Source organism: Nannospalax galili, unplaced genomic scaffold (assembly GCF_000622305.1).
Source record: "Nannospalax galili isolate Female #2095 unplaced genomic scaffold, S.galili_v1.0 scaffold39, whole genome shotgun sequence".
NCBI lineage: Eukaryota > Metazoa > Chordata > Mammalia > Rodentia > Spalacidae > Nannospalax > Nannospalax galili.
In genome coordinates, this window is record NW_008346683.1 from 4,954,940 (window position 1) to 4,978,302 (window position 23,363).

The 23,363-nt window shown below is 42.3% G+C and overlaps 1 protein-coding gene across 1 annotated transcript in view; it reads right to left on the reverse strand.

Moving 5' to 3' along the window:
- Rfx4 (regulatory factor X4) overlaps positions 1-23,363 on the reverse strand; it is a 178,460-nt gene that overhangs the window by 16,760 nt on the left and 138,337 nt on the right. Inside the window, exons 12-15 of the mRNA XM_008843124.1 lie at positions 21,081-21,175; positions 20,583-20,700; positions 9,105-9,224; positions 8,399-8,560 (exon numbers count right to left, since the gene is read on the reverse strand). Coding sequence (XP_008841346.1) covers positions 8,399-8,560; positions 9,105-9,224; positions 20,583-20,700; positions 21,081-21,175 — 495 coding nt within the window. The remainder of the gene's footprint in view (positions 1-8,398; positions 8,561-9,104; positions 9,225-20,582; positions 20,701-21,080; positions 21,176-23,363) is intronic.

Below are 23,363 nucleotides of genomic sequence, written 5' to 3' on the forward strand. Positions count from 1 at the left end.
GGGGAAGGGAGGAGGAGGAAGAGGAAGGAAAGATTCTAGTCCACCTCACCAGCAGCAGTGGTGTATTTGCTGTACTCAGAGTGTCTAACATGACCAACTGTGGACCACACTGTGTAGCAAGGCTCTGAAACACATTGCATCCTGTCACACATCCTACTTAAAAGTTTTTTTTGCCCCCAGTGCTGGTAATCGAATCCAGAGCTCTGAACATGTTAAGCAAGCATTCTACCACCGAGTTCCACCCCCAACTCAGAAGTTGTGAGATTCTGCTAACTACTTGTGCAAACTGACACTGTTTCCGTCCAGCTGTCTGGATATACCTTTTCCTTCAGATCTTGGACCAAATCATTTGAACGTTTTCCCCCGGGACCAAAAATCACCACAGATGTTGCTTGAGTTTTCAGCTAACCTAAACCTTTACTTGCACTTTCCTGAGAAATAAGCTCTGGTAAGTGTGTAGCGAGTCTAGAGTTGTCCTGCCCTATATACTAGCCACTAACCACATGCAGCTATTCAAACTTAAATTATTAAAACCAAATATAGTCAAAAAGTCAGGTCCTTGGTTATACTGACTGCATCTGTAGTGACCAGTGCCCATAGGTGGCTAGTGGCTGTGTTGGACAGCTGAGATTAAAAATGAAACACTGTCAGCACAGAAAGTTCTATCTGAACAATGATACTTGATTTCTGAAATGCTAAACAAAAATTTCCTATAACCTTCAAGACTGAAACAGAAAGATGACATATGGAGACCTACCTATATCTTTAGCTACATGCAACCTCTTGGCTGTCATCAGTCCCTGGGATAGCTGTGCCTAAGGAGCATGCCCACTGACACTGGAAACCTCCCCTGATTGATATATTGCATTAGCAGCTCCACTGCCAAAATCTGGTTAACCAAACCAACCAGAGGCAGCAAATGAATCAGTTCCCAGAAAGACATGTTGGCTCACAGTCCAGCCTCTGCCAAACTCAATGACTTCCTCTCTTCCCACTCTCCCCTTATTCGTGAACACTAGCCTCCTCATTACACACAAGCTCTGTTCTGCCTCAACTCTGGGTACACGCTGTCCCTATTGCCTAGAATGTCCTTTTCTGGTCCCCAGCTCTGATGTAGCTGGCTCCTTGTCATTGTCAGCTCTATGGCAGACATCCCCTCCTTAGAAAGACACTCTCTGACCACCAGCTTGAATAGGTGTCCATATTGTACGTTTTCACTTTTCGTCACTCATTCCTCTTATGGCCATTTGGAGTTATATATTTACCTGGTGGTTTACCTCTGCATTAACTCTTACCCACTGGAATCTAAGCACCACCTGGGCAGCAATTGTATCTCTTTTGTTTTGACTTCTGTACCCCAGGACTGGGAACAGACTAGATATAGAAACCATTTTGAATGAATGAATGAATGAATGAATGAATGAAAAAGGCACAAACAGATGAATGAGGAAATTGAAGGTCCCAACACCAAGTCAAGATATGATGGAGCAAAATCAAAGAATGCATGAGACAATGTGTCTTCTGTTCTGATTTATTTCTCCTAATTCTGTTCCTCTCAAGAGGAAGGAGCTGAGATGGAGTGGGAAGAATGTGCTGTAAATGAGTCACCAGTATGGACCACTGGGACCCACTCAGCTCAAGCCTCCTCAGAATAACTGGGCTTTTGTTATTTGGAAAGATGAGGGGTCAGTTATCTTTGTGACATCCTCAACTGATGTAGAGAAAACACAGCTGGGCAGGCCAGATGTTCTACTGTTAGGGCCATTTATGAGGAATTCGCCTCTGTTTCATTAGGCATCCCAACATCTCCCAGATTTAATTTGCTGGTTTTGTGTTGCAGGGATCCCTCAGTGGGAAGTTGAAAACATGAGTTTAATAGTTAACTTTTATTATCATTGCTAAAGGAGGGAATACTTAAAATGACATCATAAATGGGGGTTTTAGAGCCCTTCAGTGGCCCGCCCAGACAGAGTCTGAGTTTAACATTTTGTTTTAAATGACATTAAAGAATGACTGCCCAATGTCATGTTAAATGGACTGATCAGTTTGGCACCACCTGCCATGCTCCTGAGGAGGAAAAGAGCCCATTTTCCCTAAAATTAAGGTTTTTGAACTTTGCCTGGTCATGAGAGAGGTAGCAAGCTCACAAAGTTCCAGGTGGGTGGACACCAGACAGGCTAAGTTTTACCTTGTGGAAATCTGTTGAAATGGAGTTCCCCTTCTCTCACCAATCATTGCCAAAGATGTTAATAAGCCCATTCTACACTGGCCCTACCTACATCAGGGCCAGCCTTAGGTATGTAATTTTCCTTTCCTTCCCCTTTCCCCTTCCCCCCATTTAAAAACAATAAGCGTAGTATTAAGATAACATATTTAGAGCTGTGTGTAAGCCTGGGCATGGAGGTAGACCTAGGCATGAGAGAGAAGAGTGACTTTCCCTAGTGAGTCATGCCTCATTATCTGTGCCGCCTTATTTCCCTAGTCCTTCATCAAAAGATGCCTAAAGGTTATGTGCAGTCGGCTAATTTTCACCCTGTGCTCACTAAACAGACGTGACCCTGTTCTCTTTTTCATAGCTGAAAATGAGGAAGTGTCCATCCAAAAAGAGACATTCATTTGTTGAAAAGTCGCAGGTGTCTAGCCTTGACTCTCAAGTCTAACTTGATAATACATCATTTGACCAATGATACTCAGAGTACGCTAGAAGCCCAACAAAGTAACTAGGTCATAGAAGAATTCACTTAGGGTTTTAAATTACTTTTGTTAGCCAACAGGCTTTTTGTTTTGTTTTGTTTTTTGGGTTTTTTTTTTTTTTGTAACTTCTTTTCGCTATTTTTTAATTTCTTGCTTCCTGGTTTGGGTTTTTGCTTTTTGTTTTTTTGTTTTTTTAAGATTTTATTTTACTTAATTTTTCAGATTTATTTATTTTTATTTTATGTATATGAGTGTTTCACCTGCATATATGTAAGTTCACTCGGGCATCCAGTGCCCACGGAGGCCAGAAGACTGGCATCAGATCTCCTGGAACTAGAGTTAAGGATGATTGTTAGCTGTCCTGGGGATGCTGGGACCCGAACTGAGGTCCTCTTCAAGAGCAGCTAGTGCTCTTAAGCACTAAGCCATCTCTCTAGCCCCATTATTTTACATTTAATAACGTATGTGTCTGTCTGTATGTAGGTATGTGCACATGAGGGCAGGTGTCTGTGGAGGCCAGAAAAGGACGCTGGATTCCCAGAGCTGAAGTTACAGGCAGCTGTGAGCCGCCTGATATGAGTGCTCGGAATCAAACTTGGGTCCTCTGCAAAAACAGTGTGCATTCTTAACCACTGAGTTATCTCTCCAACCCACTCCCCGGCCCCCACCTTTTAATTTTGAGACAAAGCCTCATGTAGCTAGGCTGGCCTCAAATTCACTATGTAGCACAGGATGACTTTGAACTTCTGATCTACACTACATTGCATGGTTTATATGGTGCTGGAGATTGAGTTCAGGACTTTGTACATGCTAAGCAAGCACTCTTCCAACTAAGCTACAGCCCTTGGTTTGGGTGCCTTAAAATTTTTTTTTGTGTTGTTTTCAGACTGGCAATAAGGTTCAGTGGGTAAAGGCAGTTGCTGCTAAACCTGATGTCCTGAGTTTGATCACTGAGCCCATATTTGAAGGAGAGAATCACTGGCTATTGCAAGTTGTCCTCTGATATACACACGTGCATGTATGAACAGAACACACACAAATAAATGTATTTTTTTTGTTTTTTTGCTTAAACTACTTTTTTGGAAAGTAAATGGGATATAAATTAAACAATAATATTTATTTTATTTTTATTTTTATGTGTATGAGAGTATTGCCTGCATGTATGTCTTAAGTGCACCCATGTTATACAATGTCCATGGAGGTGAAAAGAGGGCATTGGATCCCCTGGAACTGGAATTATGGATGGTTGTTAGCTGCCATGTGGGTCCTTGGAATTGAAGCTGGGTCCTCTGCAAGAGTAGCTAGTGCTCTTACTGCTGAACCATCTCTCCAGCCCCTCAAACAATAATTTTAAAATAGAAATAAACTAATTGGGCATGGCAATCATATACTGAGTTAACCTTTTTTCAAAAAAAATGAAAACTATGGCAAATACATTTTGTTAGAGCTGTATAATTATTTTCTGATTTACAGTATTAGTCAATGGAAGTGTGCAGGAGGCCCCAAACTTAAGAACTCTACAATAATAAATTTCCTAATTTTGGAGGACATCATGGGTAAATAATACATGCTTCATAACACAGTATATGCAAAAGAAGCTCTTAGGAACTTACATGTGTATTTCCTCTATGATCATGGCCCATTGCATGTCAAGATCCAGTTTAATTTAGCCGTGAAGTATTTCAGAAGTGGTACTTGAGAAAAATATTCTACATAGTTTCATGTAGGATGACGTTTTAATGCCCCCTGGAGATGTCTGAGAACAAAGCTGGAATGTGCCAAAATCTTCAAAGCTTACATTCATCTGAAGTGAACCTGGTTCACATTTGTATTGCTAAGAAGCTACTTTTATGACCCTCGAGTACATGGCACAGAAATCTTTCAACACATTTATGATATTCCTGTGGCCTTGACAATTATCACACCTGCCCATACCTTGAGGCCCCCAAACTGCTACAAAGAAAGCCAGGTGGACAGACTCACTAACAGGATAAAAATGATGAGATGCTTCTAGAACTCTTCCTGCACACTTTCCCAGCCTTTGCTTTCCCGAGTCTCCCTTTGCCTAGATGCAACAGCATTTCACTTCAGTCATTTCAGCTTTGTGGTGCCCAACTGCCTAGCTTGCATGGCTTCCCTCTTTGTTTCAGAAGCAAGGATGGCCTGACACATGCACTCTGTGTGTCACCTTGGTGGTATGTCTGTGGCGGCGGGTATGTCAGCAGGATGATTCCGGAAACAGCTCGTTGCAGCTCCTGTGTCCTTGCTCTCTCCTTAGAGAAGCAGGAGACCCAGAGGTGGTTATCCGATAATTCCAATCTTGGAGAAACCCCTGAGCAGCTGAAGAATTTGTTGTTTTCAGTGAGCATCATAGTAATAATTCCTTTTCTTGGCGACCATCAAATTGCCAGCCTGAATGTTTGTTGGGTGCCCAGTGTTGGGCAGTGGGTCTGCAGGTATTTCTAATGAGCTTATCCGGTAAGTTCCAAGAAGATGCTGCTATTGCTGGTCTGTGGACCCACTGCTCTGGGATATGGTGGACTCTAATACTGGGAGAATGAACACTTCCAAGGGCTGCACTCCAAAGACTTTCCCTGTGACAGACTATCCCACCAATGCTCTGTTCAAAAATGAATAGATTCCTGTTGTAATAATTCCTCACGTGTTTGGAACTACTTGTTATAGCACTACAGCCTAGCCTAATATAAGAGTTGAGGAAAAGAAAGACTTAAAACAGATTTCCAAGTCTACTTCAGTAATAGGGTAGCATAGAAGATGTAGATATAAAAGTAATGGAAAAAAGCATTGTTAAGGGGGCTGGAGAGATAGCTGCTCTTGCAGAGGACCCAAGTTCAGATCCCGGCACCCGCATGGTGTTAACAACCATCTGTAACTCTAGTGCCAGGGGATCCAACATCCTCTTCACCAGGCATACATATGGTTCACTTACATAAATGCAGGCAACATACACATAAAAATAAATTTAAAGAACAGCCTTACTGAACCCCCCTCTCCCCTCTGTGCAGTCTCTCCTAATACCTCCAAACATGGAATCCCTCCTTTCTTAGGAGTTCTATAGCATTAGTTTCTGCCTTTATTTTTGCACATACTACATTCTTCTATGATGACAGGCTCTGTTTCTCTTATCCCTATGTGGCCTCTTGGTTGCAAGGTCTTGCATAGTAATCTTCGTATCTCCCACAGCTCTCAGCATAGGGAGGGCTTGGCACATAAAAAGATTTCAAGATGAAAAATACTTATGTGTACACACTCACACACACACACGTGCACACCCCTATGGAATAGGGTTGTGAGTTGAAGGGTTTTTAATGCATTTTTTCTTCTGTATGTTAAAAAGTACTGTGTCAGATATTGAATCTCATGTTGCTGGTGAGAAGTTGGTATCAGTCTGGTTCTCCTTTGGACATGATCTGTTTTCTTTGGGGCTGTTAACATTTCTTTGATTTTCTTCAGTGAGTTTAGAGGTGAGTTTTCTCGCCTATTTATCCGTTCAGTATTCACTGACAGAAATCTTTCACTGGGAAGAGTCTTGTCTTTTTGTGTTCTGTAAAATGTCGAACTATCCCCCCTTCTCTTTTCTTCCTTCTCTTCCTTTCCTTTCTTTTTTATTTTTTGATAGGGTCTCATTCTGTAGCCCAGGCCCATTCAGTTTATAGCTCAGTCGGGACTCAAACACTCAGCAGTCCTCCTGTCTCACAGCCCCCTGAGTTCTGAGATTACAAGTAAGAGTCATCATGGCCAGCTTACTTCTCCATTTTCTGTTCTTTTTCTGGAATACTAATTTTAAAAATGAAAATTGGGCTGGGTATGGTGGCACCTGCCTGTAATCCTAGCTGTTAGCAGGTAAAGGCAGTAGGATTACCACAAATTTGAGATCAGCCTGGTCTTTTAATAGATAATGAGTTCCAGTTCAGCCAGGGCTGCCTAGCTAGACCCTGAGTCAAAGCAACAACAGAACACGATGACTTCTAGATATATCAGCTTTTCACAGCTCTTACACTTAACATTTCTTTTTTTTTCTTTTTTCTTTATTTGTTTATTTTTAATCATTTTATTATTTTTATTTTGTGTGTATATTGCCTGTGTGTGTGTAAGTGCACTCATGTCATGCAATGCCTGTGGAGGTCAGAAGATGTCATCAGATCCCCTGGAACTGGAGTTAGGATGGTTGTTAGCTGCCATGTGGATACTGGGAGTCGAACTTGGACGAGCAGCCAGCACTCTTAACTGCTGAGCCATCCCTCTAGCCCCTTCATTAATTCTCTTTAGTTGAATTTAGTTTTCTATTCAACCTAGTTGTTGAATTCTCTTCCAATAACTATATATTTCTTCTTGAAGATCTTTACTGGACTCTCATGAGTATGTTCCCCTCCTGATTCTCACCCTAACCATTGTCCTCAGATGGTCTGTTGATTTCATTTCTTCAGATCTAAGCTTTCCCTTTCCGCACTGTTTGTTCATCTTTCATGGGACTGTGCTTCCAGCAATGCATGGTGACTTTTGTTCTGATAGAACACATTCACGTAAAACTTACCATTTAAACCATTTTCCATCTAGTGTCATCAACTATACTTGCTGTATTACATCTACCATCACCATCCATCTCCAGAAATTTTGACAACTGAAACTCTGTTCATATGTCCTGCCTCTGTCCCCTATTTTACCCTCTATGACCTTGACTATTCCAGGATCCCCATACAAGTGGGATCATGTCCTTGTTCTTTTATGTCTGGCTTATTTCACTTAGCACAATGCCTTCAAGATTTGTTCATGTCACAGCTTTCATTACGTTAGAATGTCATTCCTCTTCTCTGGAAATTGTTTGAGTATGTTAAAGCTGTAATTGAAATGCTTCTTCTAAAAAATAAAGAATTTTTTAAAAATTAAATTGAACAATATTCTATTATACAACACATTTTGTTTATCCATTCAGCCATCAATGGCCCTAGGTCCCTTCCACCTTCTGACTATTGTAAATAATACTTTTATGAACATTGGTACACAGATGTCTGTTTGGAACTCTTTGAGTTGTTTAAGGCATGGGTGATTGCCTAGCCTGGGTGATTCTTGGGTGTAATTTGGCCTGTGAGAATACCGTGCACACCTTGGGCTACAGGTCTTGCATCGGAACAGTCTTCTAATAACATCAGTTTCACAGTCACATGTGGGGCTGACTGAGCTTGGCCCATGACCAACTCTTCAGAACCACTGCCTCTCTTAGCCTTCCCATGGCTTAGCACACGATTTTCTGCCTAGCTTCCTCTCCAAAGACGTTGCTCAGGTTTTGGTTCATTGTTTCTTGTTTTCAAGAATGGCTGTACATTAACTTACAGAGCATTTAAACCATTTTAGTGGCTTAGTTTTGGAAGCAGAGATTTTGTAACATGCTTAATCTGCCAACTTGAAAACAGCAACATATGGAAGATGTAGTAATGAATAAATTAAGACCTGAAGGCTCGCTACAAATCCAGGAAGATTCCTGAGTCTGAGTCTTGCTGCTTTTTTTATTTTTATTTATTTATTTATTTATTTATTTATTTATTTATTTATTGTGTCTGGGATTAAAAAGCTTGTACCACCACACCCAGCTTGCCTTTTGTCTTTTGAGGAAGAATGTTTTTTCCAGAAAGTCCTTGCTTTCAACATCCATGCCCCACCCAGAGTTTTGGAGGACTTTTCTTACCTGTAGTGCTGAGGCCAGTGTATTCAGGAGATGGGTTGCTGACAGGGGAGGAGGGAGGTGGCACCTCCACAGAAGTGGCCGATTTAGCTGGAGAAAACGATGGCACTGGGGAAGGGGTTGGTGGGGCAGCCTCTGTTAAGATAATCTCTTCCCGTACTTCTGCTACACAGAGAGAAAAGATAAGTTCTAAGAGTCAAATGTCAAGGCCAGTTGCCTTTAAAGGACCTTAAAAAATGGAATCTATTTTCTAATCTGTATCATGTTAGTCATTCCCTGGTTAAAACCTTTCAGTGGTTCCCCATCGCTGTCACGATCACAGCGTTGAAGGCGGTCCCTGTACCTATGCATGCCTACTCCAAAGGGCAAGGAGACATTGTTGATTTCATAGCATCTGACCCACTCACCACAGCTAGATTCCTTGACATTTGGAGTTAAGCAAACACAGCACAGAAGTAAGGATACAGTGGGGGCTGGAGAGATGGCTTACCAGGTAAGAGCTCATACTGTTCTTGAGTTCAGTTCCAAGCACCCACAATAAGAGGCTCACAACCACCTGAACTCCAGCTCCAGGGGGACCTGACCCCTCCAAGCGCACCAGCACTCACATGCACATACTACACACAGACCCAACACATATCCATATCTAAAATTAATAAAATAAATCAAATTGCTAAGTTTTACAGTGCCCCGTGAAATGCCAGCTCACCAGTGCTTCCTTCTCCCTTCATGGCTCGCATGAGCTCGTTGGCCCGCTCCTGACAGTGTAGAGACTCCAGCAGATAGAGCACGTAGTCATCGAACATCAAGTGAATTAGGTGAAAAGACCCTGTGAGGAAAGAGCAAACAGAAAAGCCAGTCATGCCACCTCCCATGTTCGCCTCCACCTGGCCAGCAGCACGTTACTTGTCTTCTGTTTCTAAAATATGTTCATTTTAATTTTATGTGTATGACTGTATTGCCTGCCTGTAGGTAGGTACAGATGGCATACAATGCCTGCAGAGGTCAAAAGGTGGCGCTGGGTCCCCTGGAACTGGAGTTACGGACCATTATTAGCTGCCATGTGAGCCCAGGTCATTTGCAAGAGCTGCCAGTGCTCTTAACCATGGAGCCATCTCTCCAGCCCACATTACATTGTCTTCTAACAGTGTGTTCGGGAATCTCATTTCTCTCCCCCGTATGATCTCCTTGTGGCCAGAGGTGTCTCATCTTTGTCATGTTCCTAGTCAAATCCATATAGTCCCCTCTCCATTCAGATGATACCATAAAAAATGGCACCCACAGAGCCACTTTCCAAATGCACGTGGAGGCCGTGAAGGCCCACGTCCCCACCAGCCCTGTCCTTGCCTCAGCAACCCTTATTCTGCCCAGAATTTAGCATCATGGTGTCACTCATCTCTAGCCCTTCTAAGAACATAGCCTTGAAGTGCATTCGTGGCATCTGCCTTCTAATTCATGGGCATCTACCAAGGTAACAGTCACCATCCCAGGAGCAGAATTGAAAATTTTAATTTGCAATGACTGGACTTTTTCCCCTAAATGTTTCTGACACTTCATTTAGCACGGTGTTCTTAGACAATGGATTGGATGGGGAAAATGTGAGATTTTCAAGTATAATATTGTTCATTTTCAACGTAGGTTACTTAGTAAAATGGAATGTGCACAAGCAGATCAAAGACTCCTACATACCAGTGTCTGTGCTCAACGCTCTCCAGGTGCAACAACTGTCCAGTACCGAGGGCACTGGGATCCCTATTTTTCAGCCTATCCTGCCTAACCCTTTCAAATATGAAAAACAGAGTCAGGTATGAACTGAGCCTTTGCTCTGTAGCAATCACCACCATTAGTCAATGCAGGTTATCGTGTCTAATCCTCATCTCAGCCGTATGAGATGAATAATACTTTTACAAAGGAGAAAATTGAGACTCAGGGACACAAACATCCAAAGCCATGGAGTTGTAAGTGGTAGAACCAGGACTTGAACCTAAGACTGTTTGCTCCTGAAGCTGTGTTTTAGTCATCATACAATACAATGTTCTCTAAAAGGAGGACAGTACAACCTAGGTTGCAGAATGAGATGTGGATATATCAGATGCTTAATAAATGGTAGCAGCTGTTACTTCAAGAACCATAAAATGACTGATTCAGATACAGTCAAAAAGTCAAAAGATGGCAACATGTTCATAATGAAGTTGTTTGCTAGGATGTGGGGCTAAGCCAGCATGGATGGCATGAAACAGCTATGAGATAATGAGTCCGAATGGGACGCACTGTAGGATAAAAATTGAGTTTGGCTATCAATGTTCATCGGGGCAGTCTCTTGAAAATCGTGCATGCACCAATAGGTGTGTCAATTTTTAATCATCCTTTGAGTTCATAGCGCTACTGCCACCAGCCTACCGTCATGCTGCGGTGCTCTAAGGATGGGACGCTTGAAGTCCTTGACTTTGTAAGGGTTACAGTGTCCTTAGTAAGCAGAAATCCATCACTGAGATGATTGGGCAATAAGCAGTTCAGTTCCAGGGTGTCATGGCCACACGGACGGAAAACTGGGGAGGCGGGCGGGCTGCAGCTAACGCCTCTGCTTCATTTTCCTTCGTAGGTCTTACCATTTGCTATGCTGTGTGCTCAACTTCCTATCTTTATTGTACGGCTCCCTCCACTAGACTATAAGCTCCATAATTCAGGGATGTTGCTTTAAATCGATCATACCCACTGCTCTGTGCCCAGCAGTGTCAGGCACACAGTAGAGGCTCGGTGCTTATGTGTTTTAGCGGAGTGAAGCAAGTGAGCCCGCACTGGCTGCCATATCACGTGCGCCGTGCTACGCTCTTCCAGCTTCCTAACAGCACTGTGAAGAAGGTATTGTTCTTTTTGACCAATAAGTGAGGGAAATGAAAGCTCAGAAAGTTTAAACAACTTGCTTAGGCATAGAGCTAGTGATCATCAAAGCCCATGGTCATCAAAATTTAGGAGATGAGATTGCTGTTACATGGTAACCTAATTTTCTTAATTCCTACGAGACTTTTCTAACATACTGAAAACTAGAGAGGTATAAAATGAACATTAGGGGGCTGGAGAGATGGCTTCCCAGTTAAGAGCACTAATTGCTCTTGCAGAAGACCCCAGTTTGAATCCCAGCACCCACGTGACGGCTGACAACGTCCGTAACTCCAGTTCCAGGGGATCCGATGCCCTTCTTCTGTCATCCATGGGCACTGTACTACATGGGTGCACTTACATACATGCAGGCATAACACTCATACACATAAAATAATAAATAAAAATAAAAAGAATACTAGTATATTGACCACTTAGCTTTATGCTATCCTTAACTTTTTATATTTAAATCAGATTGTTTTGATCGAAGGGAAAGATGCAGCTCTGTGTTCTCTTCCTTAGTCCCATTTCTCTCTGCATGTCGTTCCCTTGAGCAATCACTCCCTTCAACTTCACATTCATTGTGTACTGGTACCGTATCTTTATGTATCTGTAGAGAACACACGCACTGTTTCCTAACTTGGTGTAGATGATCGAAGACCCTGCACAGCTTTCTGTAACTTGCTTTTGACATTTTTCTGGTTTTGGGTTCATCCACCTTGAGTTGTAAGCTGTAGCTGAGTGGCCATTGAATACCACAATTTATTCCTTCTCCTGTTGATGAAATTTAGGTCACTGACAAATTTCCAACATTGGAAACTGGCTGCAATGACTATTTTTATATCTGTTTCCTAGTTTCCAATTGACAGCACCCAAAAGCACTAGAACCTTCCGTCTTAGTGCTAAATTGCTTGCCAGAGTAGTTTATATTTTCTTTCTTTTTTTTGAGACAGGGCCTCCCTGTGGCCACAGCTAGCCTGGGACTCACTATGTAGACCAGGCTGACCTCGATCTCACAGAGATCCTTCTGCCTCTGCCTCCTGAGTACTGGGATTGAAGGCATGTGTTACCATACCCAGTATAGTTTATATTTTGCCAGTACTTTATGAAGTGCCAATGGAAAGCATGTGAAATTTGCGACAGCCTAAATTACTACAATGATGCCTGTCTTTTCATGTGATTATTGTCTCATGGAATGACCTCTTCTGCAAATTGTTGTTTGTATTTGTTCCTCATATTTCTACTGGGATATTTATTTTTGAGACATTTAGAGGCCAGGGAGATAGTTCCATGAGTAAAGGCACTTGCTGCCAAGGCTGGCAACTTGATTTAAATCCCTGGGACCCACATGGTAGAAGGGAAAGAACCAACTCCCACAAGTTGTTCTCTGACTTCCACACATGCACCTTAACATGCACACGTCCTCCAATAAATAATACATAGATACATAATAATTTTTAAAATTATGTAGTTTATTATAAACTCTGGAGTTTAACCCTTTGATAGTTATGTGCATTGCAAAATATCCCCATCCCCTTTCCATGGCTTTTTTTATGTTTTAACTTTGTGGTACTTGTTAAGCAGAAGTTTAAAATTCAAATGTGACCCTTGAATGACTGCAGTTCCACCAACTGAACACTGAACACAGGGAGAAAACTAAGTCATGTGACAAACGGAGAACTAACAGCATGAGACATTATTTAAACCTATGATTGGAGAAGTGAGCTATAGCACAGGGGTGGGGGTAGCAAGCCTTGTGGAGCAGAGCAGGTTTTTGGATAGGTGGTGAGTGTCATTAAGAATTATCCTACAGGCATCCCAAAGCACAGAGCTGACCTGACGCCATTCCCTGGATCTTGTAAGATTAAAGGTAATTGCTCCAGGGCAGTTTTAGACATATATAGCTATGTCCGTTCTCTGAAGATTTTCTTGTGTCAGGTTTATAGAATTCATACACTTGAAGGAGGAAGTCTGCCCAAGCCTTTAATGGTTGTTATTCTTCATTCTCTCACTGGCGTCTGAAAACAACATAAATATCAAAATATGTTCTAAATTTAAGAAATCCAAGTGTCAATCTTGGCTGTGTTTTCCTTCATACTTCATAGTTTTTTAAAGAAATAGTTTCTTGCTGGGTGTGGAGGTGCGCACCTTTAATCCCAGCCCTCAAGAGGCAGAGGCAGGCAGATCTCTGTGAGCTCAAGGCCAGCCTGGTCTACATAGGGAGTTCTAGGCCAGCTGGGGCTATATAGTGAGAGCCTATCTTTAAAACAATTAAAAGAGAAGAAATGATTTCAGAAACACATTATTTCATATTTTCTTCTAAGAAGTTTAAAGATCTGTCTTTGTAATCCTTACTGCTTCTCGTTTGGATGTTTCTTTTCAGAAGCTGAAGGTTCTAATTTTATCTTTATGCTAAAATTCTTGCCTCAGAACACTTCACTGATTTGCATGCGTTCCCATCTCCTGGATCCTCCATCAACACTGTTATCTAAGGAAGGGAACGTGGACCTGGTAAGCTGACTTTCGGTCTTGCAGACTGGTGGTAGCATCTCTGGTCTGTCTCCATCTGTCCAGCACTGTCAGAACCCACAGCATCTCTTGCTTGGTGATAAAGCTGGGTGTCAACTTGCTGTGACCTTGCAGCACCTTGCCTGGCCTCTCTCCTCAGAGTCTGCACACCCCAGACCTTTACCTTCTCCATGTGAATTTAAGGATCAGATTGTCAGAATCAAACAACAAATTTTAGATTTCGGCTGAAATTCCATCGACTTTATGTATTGATTTGAAGAGAATGAATGTCTTTTTGAGGTTGATTCTTTCCAAACACAAGCTTTAATTTTCTTCTTGGAGATCTTTTTTTATTTGTGTGTTTCCTTGAAACAGGGTCTTGTTATGTAGCTCTGGCTGGCTTCTAACTCACTATTTACCACAGGCTGGACTTGAACTTGCAGAGACCTCCTAGAAGGCTGAGGCCTTCTGAGGGCTGGGAATACAGGCATGAGCCACAATGTCTGACAATAAAACACTGAAGGTATTAAAACTGTTTTTTTTTCCCCACAATATTTCAAAGTCCTTTTTAGTCTCAGTTGCAATTATGAATAATGTTATTAGTTTTAAAAATTATATTTCAAGTTAGTGCTGAGAATTTCAATGATTGTATAAAAACTGACCTCAGTAACTTCACTAAATTTTCATTTATTCTTTAAGTTAATAGACTCTTTTTTCCGTTTAAAAAGTTTTATTTATTTATTTATTTATTTATTTATTTATTTATTTATTTATTTATTTGGTGTGTGTGTGTGTGTGTATGTGTGTGTGTATGTGTATGTATCTGTGTGTGTGTACCTGTGTGTGTGTACCTGTGTGTGTGTACCTGTGTGTGTGGGCATGCATATCACAGTATGCATGTGAAGGTCAAAGGACAATTTGTGAGAGCCAGTTCTCTGCTTCCATCATGTGGGTTCTGGGGATTGAACTCAAGCTTGGCAGCAAGCCTCTTTACCCACTGAGCCATCTTCCAGCCTTGGGCTCTTCATTGTCAATAATCATAACATTGTACCTGTGTGTGTGTACCTGTGTGTGTGGGCATGCATATCACAGTATGCATGTGAAGGTCAAAGGACAATTTGTGAGAGCCAGTTCTCTGCTTCCATCATGTGGGTTCTGGGGATTGAACTCAAGCTTGGCAGCAAGCCTCTTTACCCACTGAGCCATCTTCCAGCCTTGGGCTCTTCATTGTCAATAATCATAACATCTATAAACAGACAATTTTTGTTTTTTTGTAATTCATATATTTACTTTTCTTATTGATTGGCTAAGACCTTTAGTATATATTTATTCAACAGTGAGAGGTTATTCCTGACTTCTCATACCTTGAATGGGAAAACTTGTAAAATTTCACTATTTAATTTAGTGTTTGTTGTAGAATTTGAAATCTTCTTTTATATTAAACAAATCCCCTTTAATTTCCAGTTTGCTAAGAGTTTTCTCAAAAGTCATACACGACAGGTGAATTGTAGATAATAAATGTTTTTTTTCTATATATACGTATAGAGATTATCATGTGTTTTTAAAAAAATCTATGAATACAGGGTGCTAATTAGCAATTTTTCAGATTTTGAATTATACTTGGAATTTTGGTACAGCCCTATTAATCATGATTTTTGGGGGGGGTGGGGGGACAGGATCTCCCTAGTCCCAAGCCTGCCTGGAAGTCATTATGTGGACCAGGCTGGGCTCTATCTCACAGAGATCCACCTACCTCTGCCTCCCGAGGGATTAAAGGCACATTCCACCAGGCCCTGTCTTAATCATGATTTTTTTAAAAAAAAAGTTCAAGCACAGCAGTGCATGCCTTTAATCTCAGCACTCAGGAGGCAGAGGCAGGCAGATCTCTATGTATTTGAGGTATCGTGGTCTACGTGGCAAATTCCAGGCCAGTTGGAGCTACATAAGTGAGACCCTGTCTAAAACAAAACAAAAACCTTCTGAATTAGTTCTGCTTAGAATTTTTCATCTGTGGAAAAAAATGCCTCGTTGAAACAATTGTCTTTTCTTCTACTGTTCCTGCCAGGCTTTGAAATTGAGATTAAATATTAATTTTCATAAACTAAGAATTATATTTTCTTCTAAGGTTAGGAAAGCTGGCTTGTAAAAACATTTTTGCCTGCTGTTTCTTATGGGAATAGAGAGATTTTTCTCATTCCTCTGATTACCTGTTCTTCTCTCACCGTACCACCTGTGCTCTGTGCTACTCTTAGCATCTCAATTCTTGCCATCTCTTAAATGTTCATCGTATTCCATTTTCCTCTGTAAATTATGATCTTATGTCTTAGTGCTGATCTCATAATTGATCCTATATATATGCCCTTCATGATTACTATAAATATATATCTGAATATATACAAATTGCCAACAGTGTCCAAAGTTATTTAGTATTCCTATGAAGGACAAAGACTTCGGCTGTTGAACTCTTCCTTCAACACTTGCTTCTCATTACTTCAGGCTATATTGTTTCCTAGAATCTGGTTGTTGCCTTTTTAAAAACACACATAAGGGGCTGGAGAGATGGCTCAGTGGTTAAGAGCACTGACTGCTCTTACAGAGGACCCAGGTTCCATTCCCAGCACCCACATGGCAGCTAACAGCTGTCCATAACTCCAGTTCCAGGGGAATCCGATGCCCTCTTCTGACCTCCACAAGCATTACATGACACGGGTACACTTACACACATGTAGGCAATACACTCTTACACATAAAAATAATAAACATAAAAAAAACCCACACATAAAGATTACTTTTGGGCCTTCAAGATAGCTCAGTAGATAAAGGTGCTTGCTACCCATCCTGAAGACCTGAGTTCGAGTCCCAGAACCCATATGGTAGAAAGAAAACCAACTCCCAAGGGTTGCCCTCCGACTCCATACTCATGCTGCGAGACACCCACCCATTTACACTCTCCTCCCCTCCTCTCCTCTCTTTTTCCTCTCTCTCTCATATACACACATACATACATACACACAAATAAATGGAAAAAAAGATTAACTTTTAAATTAGAGTTAGCCATTAATTAGATTTGTTTACAAATTTAAACTTTTCTCTCATGTGAGTACAGGGTCCTCAGATTCTTTTGCCTTCCTTCCTTCCATTGAGGATTAGGGGAGAGGAAGGCTGTAACTGCTTGAAGCAGCAGAGTGTGAAGGTAGTTACACTGTTACTGGGTTTAGATCATGAAAGAGCCCTTTGCCATGGGGGTGGTCAGGTACGGACAGACCCTGAGCCACCAGACGATACTGAGCCACAGAATCCATCCAGTCCTCGCAGCGCTGGGGTAACTTGCTATATAGCGATGATAACCAGAATATTGCTCTTTCTCATTTATCAGCTTATCCACAGCTTTATTTTTCTTCCTGTTCAAATTATCCTTTAACAGTTTGGGCTTTTACTTTTAAATGAAGATCTATGAGTGCCAACCTCTCTTAGTCTTTGTATAACTGAGTATGTCTTTCTGTTGCCCTCTTAGGTTGGCAGGTTTTTGTTCTCAATACAAGATATGACTCTACTGTCTTATGGCATCTCTTATTATTTGTGGCCATCTAATGATTATTCTTTTCTCTCATAGCTTTAGTCTTATGTTAATTCATAAATTAAAAAATATCATTGAGGATAAAATAAAGCTGTTTAGCCCTTTGGTGCATTCACCCGAGTCTGGCGTGACTGTGATCACAGAATGAGCATGGGCTTTGGGGTCAGATGGATCTGATTTTGAATCAGAGCTCTACCACTCGCCTCCTTGATCTTGGGTGAAGAAATTCAACAAGCTCCCTTTTCACCTTCGCAGAAAGGAACCTCTTTTTATCTGACTTGCAGCATTAAAGTGAGAATTAAAGGATCTATGCTTGCTAAATATTTGTTAAAATAGCATTAGCCTCTCTTTACTCATTACTGAATCTACTACGAGACAAGTCAATTTCCACACCAGCTTCCTCATAACATACTGAAGGTCAAATAGGGACTTGGGGCCGTAAGTGTGAAGCAAATGAAATACGCTGCCATAATGTCCAGAATCTATTAGGCTCTCCATAAATATTGTTTTGAGCTCCTATTGGTATTGAACCAGAGAAAGGTGGACAGGGCAGGGTAGCTTAGCAGAAAGAGCACCCCCTTGAACCTCAGAAGGAGCCCCTGTTCCTAGTGGCAGGCAGTCTCTTAGGCAACTCTTCTCCCTGGGTCTACGTGTGTGTGTGTGTGTGTGTGTGTGTGTGTGTGTGTGTGTGTGAATTCCTGCCTCTCAGAGCTTGGTGAAGGCCCAAGCAACACTGGCAACACCAGGGGCCTGATGTCTTGCAGATTCTGTGTAATGGAGAGCCAGAACACCTGAGTGTAGAGAAGCAGCCTGCAAGACTCACAGCCCCAACAGGTCTAGGAGCTACTCCCTGGCAGATGCCCGTGGGGCTTCTCGGGTCCTGTGCTGCACCACAAAGCAAGCATGAAGAAGAAAAAGTGACCTGTGGAAAGATAGACAGTACTGCCCTGGAAGCTGTCACCCTAGGGCTGCTCTTCAAACTGTTTTCCTATTGTTGTCTTCCAGATGTCCAAAACAATGAAATAAACTTGCACCTGGTAAAAATCCAGAAGGAAGGAGTGAGCACTGAAGTCCATCCAGGCTAGACCTCTTGTCAGATCAGCCAACCGAAAATGCCAAGTGGTTTTTGAAACAGAAATTTTACTTTGCTCAACTCCACCAGGATTAAAAGCACATCACCTGTTACCTTTGCTGACTAATTTTCTAGAGATACCGCTCACTGCAGAGTCTGGCAACTGTAGTTCAAAGCGCAGACTCTCAGCAAAAAGGAATTTCAGAGAAAAGGGTGAAAAGAACTTAAGAAGCTCTTAAGGGGCAGTTCTGGGAAGATGTGATGGAGTCCTCCACAGACCCCTTGGTATTGCACACTGTCATGGTCAGTCTGTTCACTTGGCACTTATACCAGTGCCAAGGACTGTGTAGGAGTTATCAGATATATAGAGCTGGCCCGTGTGGCTGGGGGAGGGGACCAGGGAACAGAGGGCTCTTTTTCTTAATTAGCTGTTTTCATACAGTGAACACATGACCCAAACACTGCCACCAGCTGGGTCTTTGACATATACAGGCAGACAGGGGGAGCTGGGCTTTTGTCTGTCGCAAATTCTTTCAACTTGCCTGTCACCCCAAGCTGCAAGATTCAACGAGTCAGATCAGCTGAACCATTTCAGATAGTTTGCTCAACCGACTCAGGGGCAGGTATTGTCTCAACCCACTCAAGGTTGAAAAATACTGTAGCAGTGAAATCAGGTTAATACCGCCACACAATGCTTTTACACCCCCCCCCATTTGCCTGGGCTTCCACCACATCCTAAAATGGTGTGTGATTCAAAAAGGAATAAACCCATTTTAAAGAGCCATACACCTCAGCAAGAAGTTCAAGCCATCCAGAAACCCTAATTGTTCTGCCTAGACTTCCAGTTTCACACTGACCGTTAACTCGGTAAAAACAAATGAGCTATGAAGAGGAACGCAGAGGAAACTACCTTTCCTGTGTAACAGGAGGTATTGAATAGCATGCTTGGTTTATGGATCGGTAAAGTGGAGAGTCATTGATAAAGTAAGCAGTGGAGGCTCTCTTTGTGCGTGTGTGAATGTATGTTTATGTGCAAAATGGCTGAATCTTTGATTTTTGAAGCAATGAAAAAAATCTCAAGATGTTCAACCATTTGCAGTTACGCATGAATGGTCTTTCCAGAGCTACAGGTAACATGTGTTAATGCTAACCTCACCAAACTGGAAGTCATCACAATGCCGTATCTGATGGTGCTGCCCAGTTGCCAGAGCGGTTCCATATGCAGCTCAAAGAACATTCCCACCTGTACCTGTAGCACAGGCAGATTCAGTGACTTCTAGTCAGTACTGGGATTAAAGACATCACCAACAAAATGCCTCTCCAAGTAGGTCAATAGCCTTTTCTGCACAGGGCCGTTTGTGACACCTGTGCATCGTTGTATGACACAACTGGAGAGCAGTGACAAGACCGTGAAAAGATAGATGGAAAAGTGCCAAATTAAGCCCACAGAGTTGATTGGCTTAATCAGAGTGTGAGAAACGAAGCCACATCTCTTCTTGCAAAGGAAAACAGAAAATTTACCAACAGTCCTTGGCTGAGATTCTGGGAAAAATAGAGGCCAAGCATTTGGTATTTGGTCCAGATAATGTCTTTCTGGGTTCCACCTCCTTTTGCTGATGACCTGGAAATTCTTTCTGATGAAAAGTAGAAAACTGTCCTACAGTATCCTCACCAAGTTGGGAACCAGGTTTCTGCCTCCAGAGATAGGACCTGGGGCTCTTGGAATGGTCATGTCTGTGGAGTTCTGCAAAGAACTGTCCCTGTGGAAGCAGTGGACACTGGGAACATCTGGCAAAGGATGCAGGGTCCCTGCTATTCATTATTCCTTAAATGTGGGTAGTTCTGTCAGGAAACTGCTCATTTCACATTGGATGCTTCACCTTTAACATGCAGCGTCCTCTTGTTCCCTAAAAGTCCTAATGATCACACACACACACACACACACACACACACACACACACACACACACACGCATCACCCCAAAGCACAAACACAGAATGAGTGATTCATATAAGAATACACCAGATGCATTTCAGACTGATATCCTTGTGATTTAGAAACATTGCATGAAACTCCACAGAATTAGATTTAGTGCAGAGTTCAGAGAAAAGTGTTTGGGTGTTGGGGGGAAGAGACTGGGGTGGCCTTACCAAAGCTGGGGGCACTGTGCAAGGTCATATCCCGGATCACCCTTGTGCCAAAGCAAGACCACATCAATAGGAACTGCTGAGCCACTTTCTTTAGGGACCCTTGTCTCTTGGCAGCCACCTATAAGAAAATGAATGGCTTTAATACTTCACACCTTCTACTATCTGCTGAGGGGAAGGGCCTATAAGTCTCTAAATTCAATACTCTGAAATAATGATTTTTTGACTTTTTGTTTCTAGTAATAAAAATCACTTAACTTAAAAATGAAATTTGATGGCATAATGCATGGTACATAATAAAGGGAACACAAACCTGGATGAATCAGGCACAGGAGATTCAGAGTCCTTCCTCCGGCCCCCCTCCAGCTCCCAGTGTTGGGGCCAGGTCTTCCCTTGGAACCCTAGAGCTCCAAGGCTGCTGAGGAACACCATTTGGGGCTCTGTGTTACCCAGGCATTCACAAAGACAAGCAATCATCTGCAGGAACTCTGGCTTACCAACCTTCACAACGCATCGGTCCACCATGGTATCCAGCCACTCGATGTAGGACTCAATAGGCGACTGCTCCTCCAGCAGGTGGTCAAACTCCTGGTACACTGTAAACAAAACAGAACCCCACACACCCCACTTCAGTTGTGTTTCCATGGAGGTACACCTTAAAGGCACAGAGGATTGGACTGTTTAGTTCAAGCTGAGATGAAATCCTTCCAACCCTCCCTGTGCTCCTTGCCAGTAGAGCCCACCATTCATCATTGTTACCTTTATTCTGCCTTTGTTCTCTCACTAATTACACTGGGAAATACTTAGGTATGAGGTCTTCCTGCTGGTTGTCTGATGTCATTATTGTCTGACACATTATCTGTGCTACAGCTATGATTCCCTAAATCCTTGCTCAGTGGTTAGCCAGAGACGTCACTATTCTCCTGCTCTCTGCCCAGTGATTAGGCACATGTGATGATCCAAATGTTTCTGGACTACAACGACATTGGACAAGTAGCTTAACCAGTCTCTCAGTGCTGGGCGTGTAGTAGTTACTTAATGCGTATTTGTTGAATGGAACCATCTGTTCCACTCTTCGCCCTGTCTTCAGCTTCATGTCAGGGAACTGAATGTACACGTGCTTTGAAATCAGTGAAGAGCTACAGAAAGTGATGCATGGCTCTGGACGTCTCCGATTGGAAACATCTCTTCATTGCATTTTTTTGGTGTGGTTTTTGTATGGGGAGCTAAATAAATGAAACCACAGTTGGAAATCTATACATTTCTCTTGTTTTCATGAGTCTAAGTAGTTTTTCTCATTTTAGAGGACCAGCCAGTTTGCTCTAATTTCCTTGGTTGATGACTGCTCTAAGGAGCCAGATACTCCTAATGCTTAGCACAAACATCGGCTTTAAGAGCACTGACTACTCTTGCAGAGGACCTGGGTTTGATTCCCAGCACCCACATGCCAGCTACCAACTGTCCATAACTCCAGTTTCAGGGGATCCAAGCCTTTTTCTGACCTCCATGGACATTGCATCACATGGGTGATGCATCACATTACACATGTGCAGGTAATACACTCATACACATAAAATAAGCATGAATAAAAATTTAAAAAAGAAATACATTTAGTTGCTCTTTCATTTTATAGATAAGATGTGTGGTGGTTAATACTGTCAACTTGACAGGCTCTAGAATCACCTAGGAGAAAAGCCTCTGGGCATGTCTGTGAGGGAGTTTCTAGATTAGGTTAATTGAGGTGAGAAGGCCCACCTTAACTGTGAGTGGCACCATTCCATGGACTGGGGTCCTGAACTGAATTAAAAGGAGAAAGCGGGCTGAGCACAAACATCCATCACTGTCTGCTTCCTGACTCTGGACCAGTGGCCTCAAGCTCCTGCCACCATGACTCCCCCATCATGAAGAATTGTACCCTTGAACTGTGAGCCAAAACAAACCCTTTCTCTCTTGTTGCTTTCGTCAGGGTATTTTATCACAGCAACATGAAAAGTAACCAATGACTAGTGTCATTATGACACTATGTTTTATTGAAATTAATCAACCTACTCAAAACCAGAAAAGCACTTGAGTGATGGGGCAGAATCTGGAACCTGGTCTGTGGTTGGTTCAAGTCCTGGATGTCTTTTTGGGGTTCTTGCTATATGTGATGGTGTCTATGTCTAGACTATCGTGCTTTGACTATTAAAGATGACAATGATGGTTGTGCACTAAAAATGCTAACAGATAATGTTCTCAAGCACTTGCTAAGCGCCAGGCACTCTCTTCAGTGACCTATATGGGTACACTCATTTAACCTTGAGGTAGCCTCTCAAGTGTTAACGTCATGGGGGCACAGGTGTGCCATGTTTCCTGTTTGACCTCAGTGCCTAAGGCTGCCTGGTACCGAGTAAATGAGCAGCTGTTTGTTTAATGACTAGATGAACAACCTAATGAGTTAAATACTGTCATTATCCTCCATCTACAAAAAAGGAAACAGAAGCACTTAAAGATGAGTAAGTGTCCAAAGGTTTCACAGCTAGTGAATAAATGAGTTAAGATTCAAAACAGTCCCACTCATGTACACTTCATGAGCACTGCACATGTACTAAGCATGCAGTGCTGTTGCTGTCTGTTGTGGCTCTAGGCCTCTGTCCTGGGGGGCAGGGCAAGAGTAGGCGTGAGGTCAACGACACAGATCTCAGGAGATAGTAGTCATCAGCAAGACGCCAGCAAGTTCGTTTATTGTGCCGTTAGGGCTTTCTTTTAGCGGCCCCCCCCCCGCCCCCCGCCCGATCCTCATTG